Below are 24805 nucleotides of genomic sequence, written 5' to 3'. Positions count from 1 at the left end.
AACACACAATATTTACTATATTCATCTGCCCCATAGAAAAGTTGTCCTGTTCAATGAATGAACAAAAAGTCAAACAGTGAGGAATTTCAAGAGAAAGCTACTATATTAAAAATATTCTCAACTTGAAATCAATATTATAAACTCTCATAAATGTCTCCAAATTCATGAAAAAGAAAAAGCTAGGGGCTAATATTAAAGAACATGGATTCTTTTATGCATTATACAGTATGTATTATAGTCCCTAAAAATATTTATATTGTATGAGTTATCTAACTCACTGTTGAAGTATCAATGACGCTTTTCTCTCTTCCATCAACATCATCATCTTCATCTTCATCACTGAAATCTGCAGCTGCACTTTCAAGGAATTTGAAATTATCCAGCACGGAGGCAGAATCTGTTAACTCAGATTTTCTGGTGTAAAACATGTACATCCTGCTTAGTTAATCTTTCTAACTTCGACATAAGAAGTAACCCATGATATGTTGCATCAACTTCTGTTTATATGGTAACTATAAATCCCAAATCACATTATCTACATTGATTCTTATCAATTACACTCCCACAAATTTAAAAAGCAATACAGGAAGTGGATACTCTTTAAGTACTTTGTAATCCTATCTATCTACTTGCCTGCCTACCTACCTACCTATCTACCTGGAGACAAAGTCTCCGGGCTCTGTCACCCACGGTAGAGTGCAGTAGCATGATCTAACTCACTCCAGTCTCCGCCTCCCAGGTTCATGCAATTCTCCAGTTTCAGCCTCCCAAGCAGCTGGGATTACAGGAGTGAGCTACCACGCCCTGCTAATTTTTGTATTTTAAGTAGAGATGGGGTTCCACTATGTTGCCCAAATTGGACTCTAATTCCTGAGCCCAAGTGATTCGCCCGCCTCAGCCTCAGCCTCCCAAAGTGCTGGGATTATAGGCATGAGCCACTCGTATCTATTTAGATTAGTGGTAATCTAATGTAAAAAACTCCCCTTCCTGATTTATTATTATTTTGATCCTTAAACCAACCTTAATGTATTTCATTTTAAAAATATTTTTATTATCTCTACCGCCGTTTTTCTCTACTCTTATTCTCTCTACAACTTTCCCTTTGACCTCTTACATAAGTTTACACAACTAAGAAAATAACAAGTATGTCATTTTTCTCTGATGCAATCTTGTATTTCTGCTTAACAGCTAAAGTAAAAGAGAAAATGTGTACATAAAGTTACTAACAGCAATACACTAGTCAAATTAACATTGCTAGTAGACTCGACCCTGTTGATTAATAAGCCATTAATCTCTTAGAAATAGTTGAATTTTCAAATATATGACTTGAATTTAGTTCCCTCAAAATAAATTTAGTAAAGACTGGCTGGACGCAGTGGCTCACACCTGTAATCCCAGCACTTTGGGAGGCTGTGGCAGGCGGATCACGAGGTCAAGAGATTGAGACCATCCTGGCCAACCAACATGGTGAAACTCCATCTCTACTAAAAATACAAAAATTAGCTGGGTGTAGTGGCGCATGCCTGTAGTCTCAGCTACTCGGGAGGCTTAGGCAGGAGAATCGCTTGAACCCGGGAGGCAGAGGTTGCAGTGAGCTGAGATCGTGCCACTGCACTCCAGCCCAGGTGACAGAGTGAGACTCTGTCTCTAAATAAATAAATAAATAAATAAATAAATAAATAAATAAATTTAGTAAAGATTCCAATGGCCAGAACAGAAAGATTTATCTCCAGTTCATTAGGTAATCTTTTAGACAGAGAGCATTTTCCTGGAAAAAAAAAAAAATGTAGAAACTATTATGGACAAAATTTTCAAAAGAGAGCTATCTTAAATTTCAAATCTACTTACAGCTTTGTGTTTGGTATCACCCTCCCCTAACTCTTTATCCCTACTGAAATCGGACAGATTAGCAACAGTATCTTTGTCATTCTTAAAAGACAAATCAAGGCCAAAACACACAAGAGTGGTCTTCCCTGAAAGTCTTTACTGAAGGTTATTAAAGTATGCATTATAGTTCTTAAAAACATTTATACTATTGGCCAGGCGTGGTGGCTCATGCCTGTAATCCCAGTACTTTGGGAGGCCAAGGCGGGTGGATCATGAGGTCAAGAGATGGAGACCATCCTGGCCAACATGGTGAAACCCCATCTCTACTAAAAATACAAAAAATTAGCTGGGTGCGGTGGCACGCACCTGTAGTCTCAGCTACTCGGGAGGCTGAGGCAGGAGAATGGCGTGAACCCGGGAGGCAGAGTTTGCAGTGAGCTGAGATGGCGCCACTGCACTCCAGCCTGGGTGACAGAGCGAGACTCCGTCTCAAAAAAAAAAAACACCATTTATACTATCTAAGTTAACTTGATGACTTACATTAAACCCAGAACATAAAAACAGAACTAAAGATAATGTCCACACAGTCTATATCTATACAGAGAAATAACATGCCTTACATTTACAAATATAAGTTAATGTATGTTTTTAATGCAGCCTACAAAGTTGGAAACGTATTCTTAATTATTAATGAATACATTTTAAGGCTCCAAGGAACTTTGTTTATAAAAGTCCTACAGTGAACCTTTACCTAATCCCATAATTTTAATTTATATTCCAAATAGCAGGAAATATCTTCTTGCTAGAAAATTTATAGAGTTCAATTAAAACCATTCTTCCTTCCTAAACAAGTGTCAAAATAAAAGTCATACTTAAACATTCACAGAATTTTTGGCTTTTTATTCAATTAATCACGAAAATTTTTTCCCAATAAATAAGAATCTCTTTATTGAACTGTTTATGCTTATTTTAAGTAGAATCATATATAATTGTACGATACATAATCCAAAATGGAAAACAAAATATTTCAAATAGCTACTGAATTGTTCACACTTACGCTGTCACTTCAAAATACCTACTTAAAATAGATATTTTATATCAAAGATAAATTACAACATTAATAGATAAACAAAAGTGGTTAAAAAACAGTGTGACTTCTACAGAATTTGAGGTATTTTTACGATTTCTGGATCACCAATCATGAAACGTCATTCTTACAGATTTGTACTGAATTTCCAAATAAAATCTTTTCTGAAGCTTTATTTAGTGATTAAGTCAATATACTAAAATCTATTAAATATCTGTATTAAATAAATATCACAAATAATATTCTTGAATTAAAATAGTCATAAATAACTCCAATCCTTGTTACCTTCTAACCAAATAAAATGTTAGAATTTTTATTAAGTTATAATTAAATTATTTCTATGTCACTACCTAAAACTACAACTAATGTCCATAAAACCAAAAATATTTAATAAGAACTAATAATAGCTAAAACACTTTCCAGACAAAATACTTACCCAATCATTGCTGTCTCTTTAACTTCAGCCTCTGTGCCATTTACAACTGAGTCCTGATTTTTGTCATCTTCCCTGTCCGTGACATCACTTGAAAAGCCCAACAAAGCTCGCACTCGTTTAGATTTCACATCTAGAATAGTATCTGTATAACCCACCTCCTGTAGATACCTGTGTGAAGAGAATCCTTAGAGTTCAGTCATACTGGAATCAGTATTCTATAATTTAATATGTAAATAAAAGTATTTATTTAAACTCATTGCCTGTATAAGACTTAACAGTACAGTACTATGCTAGTAAGACTTGTTAATAAATAATCTTCCAGCTGCAGATGGAGCTGTCTCTTGCAGTACCAGCCTCTACAGTCACTGAGAAAAGTGAGAGAACTATACAATACACCATTCATTACATTTACCATAAGAAGAAGCTGGTCTTTAATATATCTAATAGCACATTCTTTTCTTTAGGCTGGATTGGAGCTAGACTACCAAATCAGTATTTTATAATACTTATTCCAGTAGTTTTTTAAATTTGTCATGGATCAACTGTTTGTGATCTAGACAGAATGTTCCTAGCATATATCGTCTCCTTCATTACACACAAGGTAGTATTTCTCGAGTCACTTCTACAGAATTGAAGCTTCTATCCTGAGACAACTTTAAAATAAAAATAGACTGCAATTAAATTGTAGAATGTAGGGGGTGTGTGTACACATGTGTGTGTACGTTACTGAAAGGCAGCAACACAAAAAAAGAGCAAAGGCTTTGTATTGAGAGCTAGATCTGGGTCCTGTTTCTGCCACTTACTTGCATAACTTTAATTCTCCTGAACCTCAGTTTTCTATCCTTTAAAACAGACACACCTAATATTGTACCTGGCATATAGAAAGGACTCAATACCTATTAACACCAAAGTTGACCAGAACAGACCAAAAGTGGCAGTGGGAGGACCATGAAAAAGGTAAATGCCATTAATAAAAACGATAGACAAACATCGGACATTAACTTATAAGTAGGCACCGAGTCTACTGGATGAAAGAAGAAAACAAAGGTTGACGAGATAACCAGTTTAAGTTCAGTTTATTAACAAGATTTGGTCTTAGTTATTATAGCTGAAAGAGTTATCTCAGAAATATATGTGATCAAAGGGAGTAAGTGTATCTTACCAAATCAAGATGCTCATTTTTCAATCCCATCCAGTATTTATAGAAAGGTCTCGATTAAAATTTGGATAATAAATTCCCAACTTTCCTAAATTTAAAGTTCTTGAAAACGGCTTCAAAGACGTTATATTTTTCCATTTTTAACAAATAATATTTGAGACATACCTCACTTTGGCAACAAAATCACATTACAAATACCTGTTTCAAAACTGCTCTTGCCATAGAAAAGGTGGTTTTACTCAACAGTTACTTCCTCATTCATTGATAAAATGACACCTTTACTCAGAAGAGTAGATTATGGGTCTTTTGAAGTTTTTGAAAATATCTCTTGGATAGCTCATTATGAAACCATTTTTTGTTTAAAAAAAGATTAACATTCTAAGAACACATCTATTTTAAAAAGGAAGATGTATAAGTCATATTTAAGATCAAAGTGTGGGCATTAGTAAAAATTCACTTATTAAATATCAGAAAATATCTCATTTTCTTGTAACTATCTAGATTAAAAAGTACATATGCAAAGACATTTTAAGATTCTCTTTCCGTAGTCAAAAGTAATAGCTGCTATACATTCACTTTGGAAACCTTGGGTTTAAACAACTTATAATCAACCTCCAAAAAACCAGGTAGTACATTTCATTTTACTGAGGCACAAATCTGAATATGAGTTTCAAAGGTGGTATTCAAGAACCAGGCACTGAGTTGGTAAGTCTAGTCTACCTCTTGATATCAGAACCTCAACCCATCTTTGTTTACTCTTTATTGTCTCAAATACATATTAATATTTCATGGAAGAAAGTTGACCAGGCATGGTGGCTCACACCTGTAATCCCAGCACTTTGGGAGGCCGAGGTGGGGAGATCACTCGAAGTCAGGAGTTCGAGATCAGCCTGGCCAACATGGCAAAACCCCATCTCTACAAAAATACAAAAAAATTAGACAGGCATAGAGGCACACACCTGTAGTCCCAGCTACCCGGGAGGCTGAGGCAAGAGAATCACTAGAGCCCAGGAGGCAGCAGTTGCTGTAAGCCAAGATTGTGCCACTGGACTCCAGCCTGAGTGACAGAGTGAGACTCCATCTCAAATGAATGAATGAATGAATGAATGAATGAATGAAATATATGTTAGGCAATATTTGCAAATTTGGAGAATTCAAAAAGTTCTCCAATTATTTAAAAGTTTTAAAACATAACAAAATTGCATGTAAACACCAATTGCACTTTTTTTTTTTTTTTTTTGAGATGAAGTTTCGCTCTTGTTGCCCAGGCTGGAGTGCAAAGGCGTGATCTCGGCTCACTGCAAACTCCACCTCCCGGGTTCAAGCAATTCTCCTGCCTCAGCCTCCCAAGAAGCTGGGATTACAAGCATGTGCCACCACGCCCGGCTAATTTTGTGTTTTTAGTAGAGATGGAGTTTCACCATGTTGGTGAGGCTGGTCTCAAACTCCTGACTTTAAGTGATCTATCCACCTTGACCTCCCAAAGTGCTGGGATTACAGGCGTGAGCTACTGCGCCTGGCCAACTGCACATATATTAAAATGTTATATATTCATACATAAAATACGCAATGAAAAGAATAACTTTAAAGTTATAAAATTCTTTTAACTATGTAAGTTCTACCACACAGAAAAAGTATTTAATATGAAAAAGGAACAGTAATTCAATTAAGCTTTTTCACAGCATCCGTATAAGAGATAAAATATTCATCTGACTTGAAAATACACAGTAAAAATAACTTCATAAAACTGTTTCTTGTCTTCAGCCATTCATAAGTTTGACCATGAGACACTTACTGTCTGAGTAGTTGTCGACCTTGTTTCCACATTAACTGGCTGTTTTGTTGTGGCTGCACTTCTGTTTCATTACCTTCATCTAGAAAACATTAAGTCATAATAAAACTGACTTGTTTTACGTATTAGAGGGCATCTTAATTCATTAATAACGTCCAATAAACATTTATAAGATTAAGAATATGTAACACTGCAACTGTAAGGTATGTGTTAGGATAATGTAAGTTCTGTTTTTTAACTGTAATTTCTATAACAAAACTCTGATATAAATTATTGCTACTGGATTTCCCTAAGAGTAGCAGAACTAAAATAAATACATTTTCCCTGTCTTTAACTAGACTGAGAATTTTTCTCCAGAACAAAGACTTATCCAATCAAGTCACACAATGACAGCCAAATAAAAGTATTATAAAGTAGCACATCAGAACTAGAACAAGCCAATAATAATAATAATTGAACATTTAAAAATAACTAAGGGTATAACTGGATTATTTGTAACACAAAGGATAAATGCTTGAGGGGATGGATACCCCATTTTCCATGATGTGACTAGTACACATTGCATGCCTCTATCAAAACATCTCATGTACCCCATAAATATATACACCTACTATGTACCCACAGAAATTAAAAATTAAAAATAAATAATAACTGGGCATGGTGGCTCACGCCTATAATCCCAGCAATTTGGGAGGCCAAGGCAGGTGGATCTCTAGAACCCAGGAGTTTGAGACCAGCCTGGGCAACATGGAGTAAACCCTGTCTCTACAAAAAAAATTATCTGGTCATAGTGGCATGCAGCTGTGGTCCCAGCTACTAGGGAGGCTTAGGTGGGAGAATCACCTTAGCCCGGGAAGACGAGGCTGCAGTGAGCTGTGATCGTGCCACTGTACTCCAGCCTAGGCAACAGAGGGAGGCTCTGTCTCAAAACAATCAATGAATGAATGAATGAATAAGTAACAAATAAATAATATTTTTAAGAAAAGAACTACAACAAAATACTGAGGAATGATGGTAGAAAAGCCAATTTGGTAAAGAGCAGATATATAACAACCTCAATCCAAACCTGTTTCCTTCATTAGCTATTACATTTAAAAACTTCAGGTAGGCCAGGCGTGGTGGCTCACACCTGTAATCCCAGCACCTTGGGAGGCTGAGGCGGGTGGATCACCTGAGGTCAGGAGTTTGAGACCAGCCTGACCAACATGGCAAAAACCCCATATCTACTAAAAATACAAAAATTAGTGGTGGTGGGTGCCTATAATCCCAACTACTCGGGAGGCTGAGGCAGGACAACCCCTTGAACCCAAGAAGCAGAGGTTGCAGTGAGCCGAGATGATTGCGCCATTGCACTCCAGCGTGGGCGACAGAGCAAGACTCCATCTCAAAAAAAAAAAAAAAACACCTCAAGTATTCTTTTAATGACATTCTTTGAATGAAAACCTCCTAAACATTTTAAAGCTTAAATTCATCATTAGGTAAAACCAGAATCCTTTTTAGAAGGTGGTAAAATAAAAAGAGCTTTCCCCATGGTAAGTCTGGACTACACAATCTCCAAGCTATACTATGGTTCTACATTAACAGTACAAATAAAGTGCATACTTTCCTCAGCCCTTGATCAAACTCTAAAAAACTGCTGATCTTTATAGGATCTTATTCAAGTGGAGATACAATAGGGACTGGAAAAATTTATTTGGTGACATTTGAAATTAAGTATTTACGGGCCAGGCACAGTGGCTCACACCTGTAATCCCAGCACTTTGGGAGGCCAAGGTGGGCAGATCACAAGGTCAGGAGACAGACACTAGCCTGGCTAACGCGGTGAAATCCTGTCTCTACTAAAAATACAAAACCTTAGCCAGGCGTGGTGGCACATGCCTGTTTCCCAGCTACTCAGGAGGCTGAGGCAGGAGAATCGCTTGAACCTGGGAGGCGGAGGTTGCAGTGAGCCGAGATGATGCCACTGCACTCCAGCATGGGTGACAGAGCAAGACTCTGTCTCAAAAAAAAAAAAGAAAGAAATTAAGTATTTACTACATACTGTGTTAAAAACACATACATTATCTCTTTTATTCCTTACAACCTCAAACATAGGTACTTAGCCTCATTTTAAAGATAAGAAAGCTTGAGTTTTGGAAGGCAATTTTCAGGTTTTTTAGTTAGAAACACAATTGTAAGTGTTGAATTTCTGTTTCACTCCAGAGCCCCAGCATTTTCCTTCACATGCTATCACTACAATAAGAAATTAGAGAAATACATGAATAAAAATAAGAATTAAATCTTCCAAGTTTGTTTTTCTTCTAAAAGAACTCTAAAATAACTAGGCTTAGTTCTGTGATATACCAAAGAAACAGACTGGAAAGGCAGGTAGAAAATAAGGGGAATTAAATTAACTCCAAAAAGAAGCTAATTACTTTGTGATAACTTCAAAGAGAAAATAAATTAAAAAAAATAAAAAATAAAAAAAGAAGGGAGCAAAAACGCTGTCCCCAAACTAAGGGAAAACAAATACATCTTGTTTCCACTGACCGCAAATTCAGGATCTGTGCAGGTAACATAATATGTTCCAATATATCCCCTTCTTAAGTCAAGTGAATAACCTGTACTTGCCAAGTAAAAACATTTACATTGCCTTTTCAAGACTTCAGATGTTAAATGAAGTTCTGAGGTCATTAAATCTCCCATCAGAATAGGGCTAAATCCTTTCTATGCCATCCTCAAATATACTCAACTACTTCTGCCTATTTTGGCAGCCAGTGATATTACAAAAAAGTGTGATACAGCAAATCAATGGAATACTACTCAAGAAGAACAAGGAATGAATTACTGATACAAACATACATAAATCTCAAATGCATTATTCTAAGTGAATAAGCCAGAATCGAAAGGCTACAATCTGTAAGATTCTGGAATTCATATGACTTTCTAGAAAAGGCAAAACTACAGAAATGGAAAACAGACTACTGGTTGCCAGGGGATTAGCGTACGGAGGGAGAGATTTGTGAAAACACTAAAAAGGGTGACTTTTATGATATGTAAATTATATCTTAATAAGAATCAAATAAGAATGTACCCTATCCTCTTAAAAAAAAGTGTATTCTTACACTGAGATAAAATCTGACCCTCTAAGTAACATCTGAAGTTATGGCTGGGCCGCAGTGGCTCATGCCTGTAATACCAGCACTTTGGGAGGCCGAGGTGGGCAGATCACTCAAATCCAGGAGTTTGAGACCAGCCTGGCCAATATGGTGAAACTTCATCTCTACTAAAAATAGAAAAGTTAGTTGGAGGCTGGGTGCGGTGGCTCCTGCCTGTAATCCCAACTACTCAGGAGGGTGAGGCAGGAGAATCACATGAACCTGGGAGGCAGAGGTTGCAGTGAGCCAAGATCACATCACTACACTCCAGCCCGGGCGACAGAGCAAGCCTCTATCCCCACCCCCAAACACCCCAGAAAAAAAAATAGCTGGGCAAGGTGGCGCATGCCTGTAATCCCAGCTACTAGGGAGGCTGAGACAGGAGAATCATTTGAACCAAGGAGGCGAAGGTTGCAGTGAATCGACATTGCACCACTGCACTGCAGCCTGGGCAACAGAGCTAGAGACTTCATCTCAAAAAAAAAAAAAAAATTCAGGTTAAAAAAAGAAACCCAAAGTGAAATAGCTCTTATATTTCCTTATTCAGGCTAAGCTCGCAGTTCTTTCCATGGTTAGTAAGCAGTCATTAACTATCACATTCATTCTTGCCTTGTCAAGTTCAAAAAGTGACATTATATTAAAGTGAGGATTTTAATATAGATAATAGTTGAATTTCTCGGTAATATCGAAAGTATTTGACTGCTATTTCCTGTCAAATTAGGGTAACAGACACTAGATTTACCGTCCTGCTGAACCAACTATAAAACAAAACAGATGAAACAATGGTTTTCAAAACACTGGACATCAAGCAACAAAGGACAGTAATAACTGAGAGAAGGGGGAAGCAAACAGGTAAGCCTCATGATTATCCCAGACACCACCTAGAGAGAGTTTCCAGATCATAGCACAGGGAGGAACAAAAACAGTATCTGAAGAAATAATGGCTGAAAAGTGCCAAATTCCATGAAAACTATAAACCCATAGATCCAAGAAACTCAATAAATCCCAAGCATAAGAAATATGTAGAGAGGGCTAACTACACCAGGGCATATCATAATAAAATCATTTAGAACCAATGATAAAGAGAAAATCTTAAAAGCAGCCAGAGAAAAAGGTCACATTATACACAGAGGAACAAAAATAAGGGCAACAGGAGATATCTCATCAGAAATAATGCCTATGAGCAAAATAAAGACTTTTTCAGGCCGGGCGCAGTGGCTCACGCCTGTAATCCCAGCACTTTGGGAGGCCAAGGTGGGCAGATCACCTGAGGTCAGGAATTCTAGATCACCCTGGCCAACATGGTAAAACCCCATTTCTGCTAAAAATACAAAAATTATCCAGGTGTGGTGGCAGGCGCCTGTAAACCCAGCTACTCGGGGGGCTGAGGCAGGAGAATCGCTTGAACCTGGGAGGCGGAGGTTGCAGTGAGCCGAGATCGTGCCGTCACACTCCAGCCTGGGGGACAAGAGCGAGACTTCGTCTCAAAAAAAAAAAAGACTTTTTCAGACATACAAAAGCTGCAAAAATTCATTACTAGCATTCCACATTACAAGATACGTGAGCGGAAGACTTTAAGGCTGAAGGAAAATAATATGGAAACACAGATCTACACAAAGGAATAATGAGTATTGGGAATTTTTTTTCATACTATTATTTAAATATCTTTAAAAGACAAAAGACTGCTGGAAAAAAATAACAATGGAGTGTGTGGTTTATCACATACATAGAAGTAAAATACATGACAATAGCACAAAGACTGGGAAGAGGAGAAACGGAAGTACACTATTATAAGGTTATTGTACAATCCATGAAGTGGTGTATTATCACTTGAAGACAGACTGTAATAAGTTAAAGATGTGCCTTGTAAGCCCTAAAGCAATTACTAAAATAAGAATTACTGCTAATAAGTCAGCAAAAGAGATAAAATTGAATCATAAAAAATATTTGATAATTCAAAAGAAGCCTGAAAAAGAAGGAAAAGAAACAAGAACAGACTGAACAAAATGAATTACAAAAGTGGTAGCATTAACCTAACCATATCAATAATCATAAGTGCAAATGGTCTAAATTTCTCAATTAAAAGAATTTATCACACTGGATATATTCAACTTTAAATAACTACTTGGCTTCTAATATTAAATAGGAGAGACTGAAATATCAAAAATAAATACATTTTAACATAGCCTGAGATAATATTCTCCTAAAGTAGAAATATGAAGATCTGGAAGTGGGACAAAAATTAGAAAGGAAAAGTAAATTTTTGTGAAAAATGTTTCAGAAAATGCCTGGATTATCAGTTTTAGGAAAATATGGTAAATAGATAAAAGAACAAAGAATGGAAAAAAAAATCCCTGCTTCTTTAATGGTTATGCTATTTGAATATACCCTTTCTGCCACCTCCTAGTCCTTATCACCGTCATCTATAAATCCCAAGATAACCCTCCAAATCTGGCTCACATGTTTCTGCCACCAAACTTCTACATCATCTTGAGTGAAATCAATATGCATGTAGGAGATCCACTTCTGCCTCTCCACAGCCACCACCCTCTCTAGCTGTCATATCTTAGGTCTTATCATCATGAAGAACTATGATAGATGCAAACTGATTCTCTGAGCAGACCCGTCAGGCTCAGTTACTCCCAATTCATTAGTTCTTTTTTCTTTCTTTTTTTCCCTAAATTTGCTAGTTCTTTAATTTAGCTGGGACCTCTAGCCAGGGGCCAGCACACTACTGCCTGCATGTCAAATCCAGCCTACCACCTGTTTTTATAGTACAGATACATCCATTCATTTATGTACTTTCTATGAATGCTTGCATGTTACAGTGGCAAAGTTGAGTAGCTGCAACAAACAGCCTGCAAAACCCAAAATATTTACTATCCGGCCCTTTACAGAAAAAGTTTGCTGACCTGCTCTAGACCAGAATCTACCCCCTTACTTTTAATTCACCCATTAGCCAGCCTCCTTGTGTCTTCACTTCCTTCCCTCTGTAGTTTTAGTTCATGGCTTATCACTTCAATCATTCCTTTGCCAAATTTTTTTGTCCCTTTTTCTCTCCGTGAATTCAACTATTAACTATCTGCATTCTCTTTTACTTTACCCAGGCTACCAAATTTGCAGCCTAGTGCCTCTACATACACTCATGATCACACACCTCAACTGGACCCTTAGCTTTTCTCGATCCTACTATTCCCTAGAAAGTTAGTCTTCCTGTTTACCATTAGCATTTTAAACCTTCTCTACTTTTCTTAAACATCTGACCCACTCTCAGCAGATAATCCTATCTCATACATAAAGCTATCACTTGTGGACATTTCCTCAAATACCCACCACCAAACAGAAATCCAAATCTATAAACCTGTTAACCTAACTTCCTACATTCTCTCTTGGTAATGATAAAAGACATGCGCTCCTCCTGCCATTCTCCAGCTATGCTCAGAATCCAGTCCCTACCACCTTCTTCAGATTATCTTCCTATTTTGAGTATCTCTACTCTTTCCCTTTTATTGGTTACTCCTCTAAGACACACATCACACAGGTGCATGCGAGTGTGCACACACACACTTTCCTTGACCCCATGTGTCCTTCCAGCTATTGCCCTCTAATCTCTCTCCTTCACCTTCACAACCTAAGCTTCCTGAAAGCTAACTATACCCACTTTATTTCTGCCCTCACCTCTCTCCTAAAGTTCTCAGTGTCCCATGTGTCACCAAGTCCTACAGATATTCTTCAGCCCTCTGGGAATTAACCAGTAGTGGTGAACAGTCCTTCCTTCTGGAAGCCCTCTCTTCTCTTGGTTTCCTTGGTCTCCTGGTTTTCCTCCTACTGTTAATGTACTCTGTATCAGACTCTTTTTCACGTTTCCGTTCTTCTACCAGTCTTTTAAATGTCATTCCTCAGGGCTCCATTTTCTGTAATCTTACCTCACATACAGCTCCTGGGTGACTGTTTCAACTCCAATGGCCTTGAGTGCCACCAGTACCATATGTTGATGCCTCTCAAATTTATGTCTCTAACACATCCATACTTCTGGCTTAAGCTCAAGACCCATATACTCAACTGTCTACTAGCCATCTTCAGTTGGTTACCTAAGAAATAAATCCAAAAGTGAACCCACCATTTTCCAAATCTACTTCTGGTCTAGTTGTTTAAATTACAAATGTGGGAGTCACTTCTGACTCATCCTTTTTTCACCCCCTACATCCAATCAAGAAGTAGTTCCTGTGCTTGCCTTGGCAGCACATATACTAAAATTAGAATAATACAGAGAAGATCAGCATAAAATCAAATTTATGTATATATAAAAAGAACTAGTTCCTGCATATTTTACTTCCTAAATATTTCCTGAACACACCCTTGTCAAGGAAACCTTACTCATTTGCCCAGGTTTCTGCAACAATCCCCTAACCAGTCGCCCCATCTCCAACGTTGCTCCTCTCTAATCCATCTTCCACACTACAGCCCACATAATCCAAGAGTAAATCTCATCATAAACCCCTAATTAAGATCCTTCAAATTCTTAGAATATTCCTAAGCGTGAACTACTTAACATGTTTCACAAGGCCCTTGTAACTACTTTACCCCCCAGCTAACTCTCTATCTACATCTGGAAACATTCCTTCCCTCTCTCCCACTACTATCCAGGTATCCCATTTCTCAAATGTGCCATCGTCTTACCTCAGAAGCTCTGCTGCTAATACTCTGCCTTTCTCCCACCTCCCATTCAACAAATATTTAGTCAGTTTACTTGCCCTGGTTAATTCCTACTTGTCCTTCAGATGTCAAAATTAAACATCACTTCCTCCAAGAAGCCTCTCTTGACCACTTGACTAGGTTTGTGCTACTGCGCTCAATAACACTTATTATTTCTCCATTATACATGTCATATGTCATTGTAATCACTTCTTTAACTGTCTATCTTCCCTATAAAAATCCAACAGGGCATTGTTGTCTTATTCACTGGATTTGGTACTAGGTCTGAAAAACATTATATATATAATATTTATAAGATGAATGGACGGTTGGAAAGATAGATGAAATGATACTAGGTACTAACTATTATATATTGAGAATAACTAGGTATTGTATACTAAGAAAATAAACATTTGAGTTAGGAAGTATTCCCAGAGTATTTCCTACTTTACAGATCAGGAATGGAGTAACCATAGAGAAATTAAGTAGGATCACATAAATTTAAAATGTTGGGGCAGAGTCAAACTTACATCTACCTGCTTTTAAAGCACAAGCCCCTTCTACTGAGCTGTGCTGTTTACTTATAAACTTGATGATTTTTTTTTAAGAGACAGGATCTCACTCTGTCACTCAGGCTAGAGTGCAGTGGCACAATCTTAGCACACTATAACCTAACCTCAAACTCCTGAGCTCAAGTGATCCTTTCACCTCAGCCTCCCCAGTAGCTAGGACTACAGACATGTGCCACCATCCCCAGCTAATTTTTTAATTTTTTGGCAGAGACAGGGTCTTGCTACGTTGCCCAGACTGGTCTCAAACTCCTAGCCTTAAGCAATCCTCCAACCTTGGCCTCCCAAAGTGGGATTACAGGCATTAGCCACTGCAGCCAGCCATGTTTACTTACAAACATTTAAAAAATATATTGCATCTAGGCTTCTATTCTCCTAAATTGATATCCAAAACTGAAGAAATGAAAACTTTTAAATACAACACTAATTAAAATCACTCCTTTGAGTCCGTTAATATAGTTTTAGAACAGTTTTTAACAAATAGCCTAGATTTTTTAAAAATTTATTTTGAAATTTAAGCACATCTCAGGTCACAAGAACAGACACTCAAGTAAAAGACAGAATATTAAAAAACAAAGGAAAAAAAACACACCAGTGATCAACTGGCATTGCTCTAGATCTCAAGCATTTAATATTCAGCTGAGGAAATGCATTAATACACTACTACACTGAATTAACTATAAAATTGGCAGTACATTTAGAAGTCATTTTGGAAAGTTCTTTCATACATTGTCAAATACAGAAGCAACATGGTAAAATGGAAAGAATATGAATTTTAGAGTCAGAAAGACCTGGGTTCAGCTCCATATCCTGTCATTACTTAGTATCTGTGTGACGTTGGACAAGTTTTTCCACTTCTCTGAGTTTAAATTTCACATATGTAAAATCCAAATAAATATTATCTTTACCGAAGATACTTTACTGAATAACCACTTTAAAATTTAAAGTGAATATGCGGCCGGGCGTGGTGGCTCACGCCTGTAATCCCAGCACTTTGGGAGGCCGAGGCGGGCGGATCCTGAGGTCAGGAGATCGAGACCATCCTGGCTAACACGGTGAAACCCCATCTCTATTAAAAATACAAAAAATTAGCCAGGCCTGGTGGTGGGCGCCAGTAATCCCAGCTACTCGGGAGGCTGAGGCAGGAGAATGGCGTGAACCCGGAAGGTGGAGCTTGCAGTGAGCCGAGATCATGCCGCTGCACTCCAGGCTGGGTGACAGAGCAAGACTCCGTCTCAAAAAAAAAAAAAGGAAATTTAAAGTGAATACATATATATATATATATAAAGCCTCTAGCACAAGGTACGTATTTCAGTAAATGATATAAATGAACATTAATGTCTTCAGATATCTGATTGGGAAATTTAACCTGAAATTACGCCAGAAACGTACCTATCTGAAACATGGTTGATAACTTTTGATTAATTTTTGTCATTCTTCCCTAATAACTACTAATAAATGAATTATATCTATACTCCTTAATATCTGATTATTTACAAGTAATATGTTATATTGTTTGATGGTATGAAGAAGTAGGAAAAAGAAAAAGAAGAAATAATTCAAAAATATAACAAATGGTTCAGCTGTTAAAACATGTTCTAGTTACAGAAACTCCTGTGGACAAGAAAGACCAAAACAGTTTTCCACCTGAAACCGAAGAATTATGTTTTTGGGATGAGGAATTCCTCCATGCTTTAAGAAGAAATCTCTTACCTCCATATTTCCTAATCTTTCTCAGGATTTCAAGAGCATGATGTACTTTGTACTGCACATCTGAAAGTTCCCATTAACTCTGGGCAGACCCAGCAAGACAAGGTTATGCTGGTGCATGTTACCCCATGAACTCTGATCCTTCCAGTAAGTGTAGAACATAAGCAGAAAATGGGGAACTAAAAGAAAGGGGAAGAGGGAAAAGGAAGGAAGGTGGTGGAAAATGATCTAAATGACACTAAATGGTGCCAAAAGACAAGCAGGTCAGAAAAAATAACTAATATACAAATAATTAGAAAGTAACTTACAGTTGTAAATGTTGCTAGAAAATACTAGACATTAACTTCTTTTTAACACTTAAACTTCCTTGAAAATTAGCTTACCAGAATCATAGCTTGGAGGCTTCATATCTCCCTGATTCAATTCTGTCCCATATTTCAACTTGTGGTATTTGGCTCTAACAAAGAAATGAGAAAATACAGACCATCTTAAAATATATTTAAATTAACATACACAATAGTAGTAGTCACAAGAATTCAGCAGTCCTGGCTGAACACTCCTAGAACTTTCAAAGGCTCATAGCTTTCCATGGTGTCAAAGTTATAACACAAAAGTGCTTGCCTTTTCATTGTTGCTGTTGTTATACCATCAAGTATCCTTATAACAAAATAAAGGAATAACTCTGGGAATCATTAACTCTTCTTTCTGTAATAACAAAATGAACCATATAACATCCTGGTTTCTGTAGTATTCAAATTTTCCTGATGACTGCCAAAGCTAAATTTTACTATCAAAAACAGTTAAAAAAAAAAAAAAAAAAAAGGTTTGGATTGTGAAATAAATTTGTAGAAGACTTTTCTCAAAAAATTGAGCTTTTTAAAAAGAAAAGTCATCTACAATATTATATGCCTTGTCAGATAATCATGATTTGCCAAATATGCATTATACTGCACAATCCAAGGGGGAAAACCCCAACCCAAATCATCAATGTTGAATAAGATATTCCAGTAGAAAGGAATTGTTTTATACTAGTCAAGATATCCCTTGTCTTTTGCTCAAAAAGAACTGTGAATGGGAATACTGTTTAATCTTCTTTTCAAAGTTGACAGAATGTTATCATTCTGGTTAATAGGATTTAACCATCTGATTTAACTATCTCGGATTTAACCATGAGACTAGAAAAATAACCCAGATAATGTAGAAATTTTTAAAAGGGTGACTAAAAATAGCCATATCTGCTTAATCTATTTGCATATTTTCACTTGTTGGCTCCCTAAAATATTGAGGCCATTTATAATAAATATTCAATGTGTTAAGACTGGGACATTAATATAAACAACAATAATTTGAAAAACCAAAATAAAGTAATAAAGGAAGAAAAGTGTAACACAGCCAAATTTGAAAGTTTTTTTTTTTCTTTATAAAAACCTAATAGAGCACTTACCATTAGGTTTTTTCATAATTTAAGAAAAGTAGTGGCTGGGCACAGGGGCTCATGCCTGTAATCCTAACACTTTGGGAGGCCAAGGTAGATGGATCACCAGAGGTCAGGAGTTTGAGATCAGCCTGGCTAACATGGTGAAACCCTGTCTCTATCAATCAAAAAATACAAAAATTAGCTAGGCATGGTGGTGTATCTGTAATCCCAGTTACTCGGGAGGCTAAGGTGGGAGAATCGCTTAAACCCGGCTGCAGAGGTTGCAGTGAGTGAGCCAAGATCATGCCACTGCACTCCAGCCTGAGTGACACAGTGAGACCCTGTCTCAAAAACAAAAAAAAGAAAAAAAGAAAAAGAAAAATTAGAAAGGAAATGAAAAATTATTTGCTCAAATGTGTAAAATACTGAAATCTTTCTTATTTTGCAATAATAATCATTTTGCAGTCACAACAGAAAAAAAAGTTTTAGAGAGGAATTCTAAGAAAACCTATGAAAATTATAGGCACTTGATGTCCTATTTCTTAAGGTAGGTGATGGGTACATGAGTATTTTTTATAACAGTCTTTATATCTTATACGTATGTATGAAATGTTTTATAGTAACATTTACACATTAAGAAGGAAAAAAATATATTCATATGCCAATGAACTGATCTCTTAAGCAAAAAGTAAAAGGTACAAAATACTATGTATGTCTCCATACATTTTTTAAAAGATACATATCTATTTCATTAGCCTATGCATATGAATCTTTCTGGAAGGATACATAATACGTAAGATATCAGTTGATAAGATTTCCTTGGGAAAGGAAATCAATGAACTGAGGCAGAAGGGAGACTATTTTTGCTGTTATTTGGTTAATTAACTATATAGATACTTAATTTTTAGTAAATATGTTTAGTCCAAATTATTTAGAACATCTATTCTCAATGTGTCTCTTAACCACAAAGATTTTATCACTGGACTAAATGTTTGCCCATCTAGTTCAATGTATTTGTAATACTACTGATCATCAGAAGGTAAGATTTACAGATATTAATTTGACTTGCAGTTACTAGAAAGTAAACAAAGTTCTAAATGTAACTGTCAATCTCTTATTTTTCCAGAAACATACTTCATTTACCATAAGACAAAGTAGTAATACCTGCTAGAAGTCAAAATAGCAACTGAATGTAACTAGTCTGAAGACAGATTATATTAAAGCTTTTAAAATAATAGTAGCAATAAAATGTTATGGAGTTTATATTTTTTATATATATATAAAAGAAAAACATTTTCAAACACAAAATACTGCATTACAGTGCATTCTAGTGGTCTCAGGAAAAACTACAACAGAAACTACAAAAAGGGAACAGAAAATATTTTACAAAAATAAATATAACAAAAATTGTGACACATTATGAACATTTTATTTTAAAAAATAGACAAAGGCAAAATATGTAAAGAACTGTTGTGTTTATCACAAGCTATGGTCCCTTAAATCAAGGTCTCCCTACTGAATTGTTACATTCACTAAAATATATTTTTCTCACAGAACCCTCCTTATGCTTAACAGCATTCCTTTTTAAGTCAATATGTGAAAATACCTTCTCATTCATACCGTTTTCCACTGTTTTAACACTCAGCTCACTGTGTTAACCAATCTTTCTTGTTTGCTATTCTTTTTCTGTCTAATTCTGCCTGTAAGATAAAAAAGCAGATCTTATATCTAGCAACTCCATGTTTGATACACAGGTAGGCCCTCCATAAATGACCTTTATTGGATAAAAATAGCATAAAAATTGTTTAATAACTATAATACACTAAAGAAGAGTAATTTTAGCTTTGTTTCAAAGCCTATTATTATACATATTATGCTAGGAGTATAACAGCATCTCAATTATATCTTAAATGTGGATGCTAAAAATAATTTGATTAATTTCAATGAACTATTACTGAATTCCTATGATTTACAGGCACTGTGCTGGCTGCTGGGACAACCTACAGCTTGTAGTTAGGTAAGGGTGGAAGGTGAGGGTATGCGTAAGAGACAGGAATGTAAATAACTACAGCATACTGTGTAAGAGCTATAAGGGCTACTAGCAAGTATTACAAGAATGCAGATAAGGGATTATCTAATTCGGTCAAAACTGGTGTCAAAGAAAGCTACCAAAAAGAAGGTAACACGTGAGATTTTAGCTAAATCTCAAAATACCAGTGGGAGTTTTCCAATCAGAAAATGGATTGATGGAGAGAGCATTTCTGTCAGAAGGGACATCTTAAGTGGAAGAAAAAAAAAAAACACACACAGTGGGTCAAAAAACAGCAAACAGAATAATTACACCCAAAAGGTATGGAAGGAATGGAGACAGAGAAGGGACAGAAAGGGTCTGGTTGTGAAGAACTTTACTAAGAACGTGAAATTAGCTAGATATTTTTAAACACGGATATAACAGAATTATCATATTTGTGTTTTAGAAAATGAATTCTATGGATACGGAAGATGAATTAAAATATGGAAATACTAGAAGCAAGGAGGACAGTTAAGTTACTACAGTAGGGTAGATAAAAGTAGCAGTGAATAGAGAGAAATTTTAAAAATGGCAGAAATTTTTCAGAACTGTATTTATATAGTATTTGAGGTTCCTCAGCATAGATGTTCCTAAGTCAACCTCAGATTATACACTATGTAATCTTGAAAATTTATATTAAATTTTATCACACATTAAGGAATGCTCTGATAAATCCACTGCTAGGTAAGTAATTCTTCTGTAACATTAATAATTCGGTTTTACTTTTGGATCCTCAAGTGGGACTACTTAGAAAATCTGCAAAAATCATGCAAAGAAAATCATGTAAAATCATGATCTTTACTTAGGCATTTACAGCTGAAATGACAAGGTATCTGGAATTGCATTAAAATAGATCAAGGTGAAAAAGACTAACAAAAACATTAACTGTTAAAACTTGGGGCTGTATATAAAAGACATTAGTTTCTCTATGAGTATATTTCAAATTTTCCTCAATAAATTTTTTTAAAATTCAATTTAAAATTCAAGCCACAAATAAATGCTTTTTAAAAATTTCTTAGATGATACAAATAGTGCCATAACATCAAGAATAATCTCAAATCATTCCATATACTTCAAAAGAAACAAAACCAGGCTGGGCGCGGTGGCTCACGCCTGTAATCCCAACACTTTGGGAGGCCGAGGTGGGCAGATCACCTGAGGTTGGGAGTTCGAAACCAGTCTGACCAACATGGAGAAACCCCGTCTCTACCAAAAATACAAAATTGGCCGGGTGTGGTGGTGCATGCCTGTAATCCCAGCTACTGGGGAGGCTGAGGCAGGAGAATCTCTTGAACTCGGGAGGTGCAGGTTGCAGTGAGCTGAGATCGTGCCATTGCACTCCAGCCTGGGCAACAAGAGCAAAACTCCGTCTCAAAAAAAAAAAAAAAAAAAAAGACACAAAAGCAGGAACTCTTTTCCAGGAGCAATCCCATTTAGTTAAGAAAGAGAAGAAAAAAATCTTCCCTAGATTCAGCCAGTTCCTTATCTCTACTGTCCTTCAGAGTCAAATTTCTTAAAAAAATAAGCAACTCTGCCAGGCGCGGTGGCTCACGTCTGTTATCCCAACACTTTGGGAGGCCAAGGCGGGCGGATCACAAGGTCAAGGGATCGAGACCATCCTGGCCAAGATGGTGACACCCCATCTCTACTAAAAATACAAAAATTAGCCCAGCGTGGTGGTAAACACCTGTAGTCCCAGCTACTCAGGAGACAGAGGCAAGAGAATGGCTTGAACCCAGGAGGTGGAGGTTGCAGTGAGCTGAGATCACACCACTGCACTCCAGCCTGGTGACAGAGCAAGGTTCTGTCTCAAAGAAAAAAAAAAAATAATATAAGCAACTCCATCTCTCCCCACTTCATCCTTCTCAGCCCTCGATCCTCTGTGATCTGGCTCATGTTCCTGCTGCCTTACTGAGGCTGCTTTAGTAAGGGTACCAATAAGCTTCCAACTGGCAACTCCAAATGACTATTTTCAGTATACAACTTACTTGGAGTCTACTTAGCATCTTCAGTTATTGAACTCCCTCCTTTAACTCACTTCCAAAATACTACTCTCTCCTCCTTCCTTCTCTATTTCTTTGTTGGCTCTTCTTCCTCTGCCTTCTCTTCAAATATTTCTACTTCCTGTCACTCCTTCTAGTTCTCTCTTCTGTTTCCCCAATACTTGTTCTATCAACTACTCCTTTCACTTCACTCACAATAATACTGATGATTCCCAAGCATATATTTCTCATCATGCGTCCCCCTCACATATCTGCTCTTTAATTCTTCTTTTTAATTCATTTGATACCTTCTAAAAGTCTCTCATAATTCAGATAGTCCTTCAAGCCAGGAACCTGGGAGTCATTCTCCAATTATCTTTCTCACTCACCCACTGTCCCATCTCCAAATTTTTATATAAGCTTCAGATTTCATGGACTCTACTTAAAATTTTTTATAGTTGATGTGTCTCTATTTCAGCAGCTACTGTGTTATCATTTCTCATCTTAGACTATTACAATCTTTCTGCCTGTGTTTACAGATCTTTCCAGTCCACCCCCACACTGAGGTCAGGAGATCTTTCTAAAATGTATTTCATACTCTATCTTGCTTAAAACTTTCCAGTGCTTAACAACTAAATGCAGTATATATTTCCAGATTGGATCCTGGACCAGGAAAAAAAAATGCTATAAAGATCATTTTTAGAACATCTGAATATAGACTATATCAGATAATAGAATATCAATGTTACATTTCTTTAATTTGGTAATATACTATAATCATATAAGGAAATGTCCTTGCTCTTAGGAAATATACACAGAGGTAGTTAGGGACAAACTAGCAAATGATTTAGGGGAAAAAATGGTACCTATAGAGAGAGCAAACACAATAAAGCAAATATAGCAAATCATTTTCAATTGGTGAATCTGGGTAAAGGGTATACAAGATTCTTGCAACTCCTCTATTAGAGGTCATTTTAGATAAAATTTTTTTGGCTGGGCATGGTGACTCACGCCTATAATCACGGCACTTTGAGAGGCTACAGCAGGAGGACTGCTTGAGCCCAGGAGTTCCAGACCAGCCCTGGGAACAGGGCGAGACCCTGTCTCTCTAAAAAATTAAAAATTTATATGTGTGGACTGGAGTATATCTGTATTCCCAGCCACTTGGGAGGCTGAAGTGGGAGGATCACTTGTGCCCAGAAGGCTGACACTGCAGTGAATCATGACTGTGCCACTGCACTACAGCCTAGGCAACAGAGCAAGACCCTGTCTCAAAAAAAAAAAAAAAATTAAACCTCCCACATTCCCTGTTACATGTAAGATAAGAGTTTGAACTCCTTGGTTAGGCTATGATCTGACTCTTGCCCCCTCTACCATTATCGATCATCAACTGAGAGGAGGACCACAACCAACATCCTACTCTCCACACACAAAGATTACAAATTTCTGAACACACCAAACTGCTTTGTTCCATGTCAAACATGTTCTCTCTACTTCCTGCACCTTGTCTGTCTGACAAGCACCTTCTTATTTGATGCTATTCAAGCCTCACCTCCTCTTACTCTGCACTCCTTTTTACTTTCATCTTCCAGATGAAAATAACCACTCCAGGCCACACGCGGTGGCTCACGCCACCCAGCACTTTGGGAGGCTGAGGCAGGCGGATCACGAAGTCAAGAGATCGAGACCATCCCAGTCAACATGGTAAAACCCCGTTTCTACTGAAAATACAAAAATTAGCTGGGCATGGTGGCAAGCGCCTGTAATCCCAGCTACTTGGGAGGCTGAGGCAGGAGAATTGCTTGAACCCAGGAGGTGGAGGTTGCAGTGAGCCAAGATCGTGCCACTGCACTCCAGCCTGGCAACAGAGCAAAACTCCGTCTCAAAAAAAAAAAAAATCTCAAATACTCGGCCAGGTACATTCGCTCTGCCTGTAATCCCAGCACTTTGGAAGGCTGAGACGGTGGATTACCTGAGGTCAGTAGTTCGAGACCAGTCTGACCAATATGGTGAAACCCTGTCTCTACTAAAAATGCAAAAAAATTAGCCAGGCATGGTGGCATGCGCCTGTAGTCCCAGCAACTCGGGAGGCTGAGACAGGAGAATTGCTTCAGCCCAGGAGGCGGAGGTTGCAGTAAGCCGAGATCACACCACTGCACTCCAGCCTAGGCAACAAAGCAGGACTCCACCTCAAAAAAAAAAAAAAAAAAAAAAAAAACAACTCACTACTCCCAAATTATGTACTTTTAAAAATGTTTTTTCTTTCCATGTCCCTAATACAGCTTTTCATCAACTTTCCCAAAGTATGAAAAGAAACACGTATTTTTCACTAAGAGGTCAACCTATTTTCAATCTCTTACGCCATTTAAAGATTCTACATGATGATGAACACAAGTTCTAATAAAATTTTATCTGTTTCTCATTATTCATAAATATCATCTATTTATCTAATTGCATCTAAATGCTATTTTATTGCAAATATCCCATTCACCAACTTCAAAAAGAGAAAAACAAAACAAGCATCATTAAAAACAAAGCAAAAAAGTAGCAAAATAGATAATTCTAATATCACCTATAAGTACTCAGTTATCTAAAAAAAAGAACTCAGATTGTCGACAAAAAAATCCAAGGCCCATTCATTAAAGCAAATAAATAACTCATATAACTTCCAAAAATCTCACTCATGACCTATTTTCCTTTACTTGTGACCCAAATTTAGTTACTGGAGTATCTTAGACACTAGCAAAATAGAAAGGTAAGATAAGCTTCTGGAGAGATTGTAACGGCAGACAGCAAAGGAACAAAATACACAAAAAAAAGTCTATAGGCTGGGCACGGTGGCTCACACCTGTAATCCCAGCACTTTGGGAGGCCGAGATGGGGGGATCACGAGGTCAGGAGATCGAGACCATCCTGGCTCACA

General features: G+C 37.0%; 1 protein-coding gene across 2 annotated transcripts in view; it reads right to left on the bottom strand.

Annotated features, from left to right (window-relative positions):
- STRN (striatin) overlaps positions 1-24805 on the bottom strand; it is a 122629-nt gene that overhangs the window by 55441 nt on the left and 42383 nt on the right. For both annotated transcript variants that reach the window (XM_063594629.1, XM_034952935.3), the window contains exons 3-6: positions 16796-16869; positions 6305-6383; positions 3351-3518; positions 279-414 (exon numbers count right to left, since the gene is read on the bottom strand). In XM_063594629.1, the coding sequence (XP_063450699.1) occupies positions 279-414; positions 3351-3518; positions 6305-6383; positions 16796-16869 (457 nt within the window). The remainder of the gene's footprint in view (positions 1-278; positions 415-3350; positions 3519-6304; positions 6384-16795; positions 16870-24805) is intronic.

The sequence above is a fragment of the Pan paniscus genome, chromosome 12, assembly GCF_029289425.2.
Source record: "Pan paniscus chromosome 12, NHGRI_mPanPan1-v2.0_pri, whole genome shotgun sequence".
NCBI classification, from domain to species: domain Eukaryota; kingdom Metazoa; phylum Chordata; class Mammalia; order Primates; family Hominidae; genus Pan; species Pan paniscus.
This window is presented reverse-complemented; position numbering and strand designations above follow the sequence as displayed.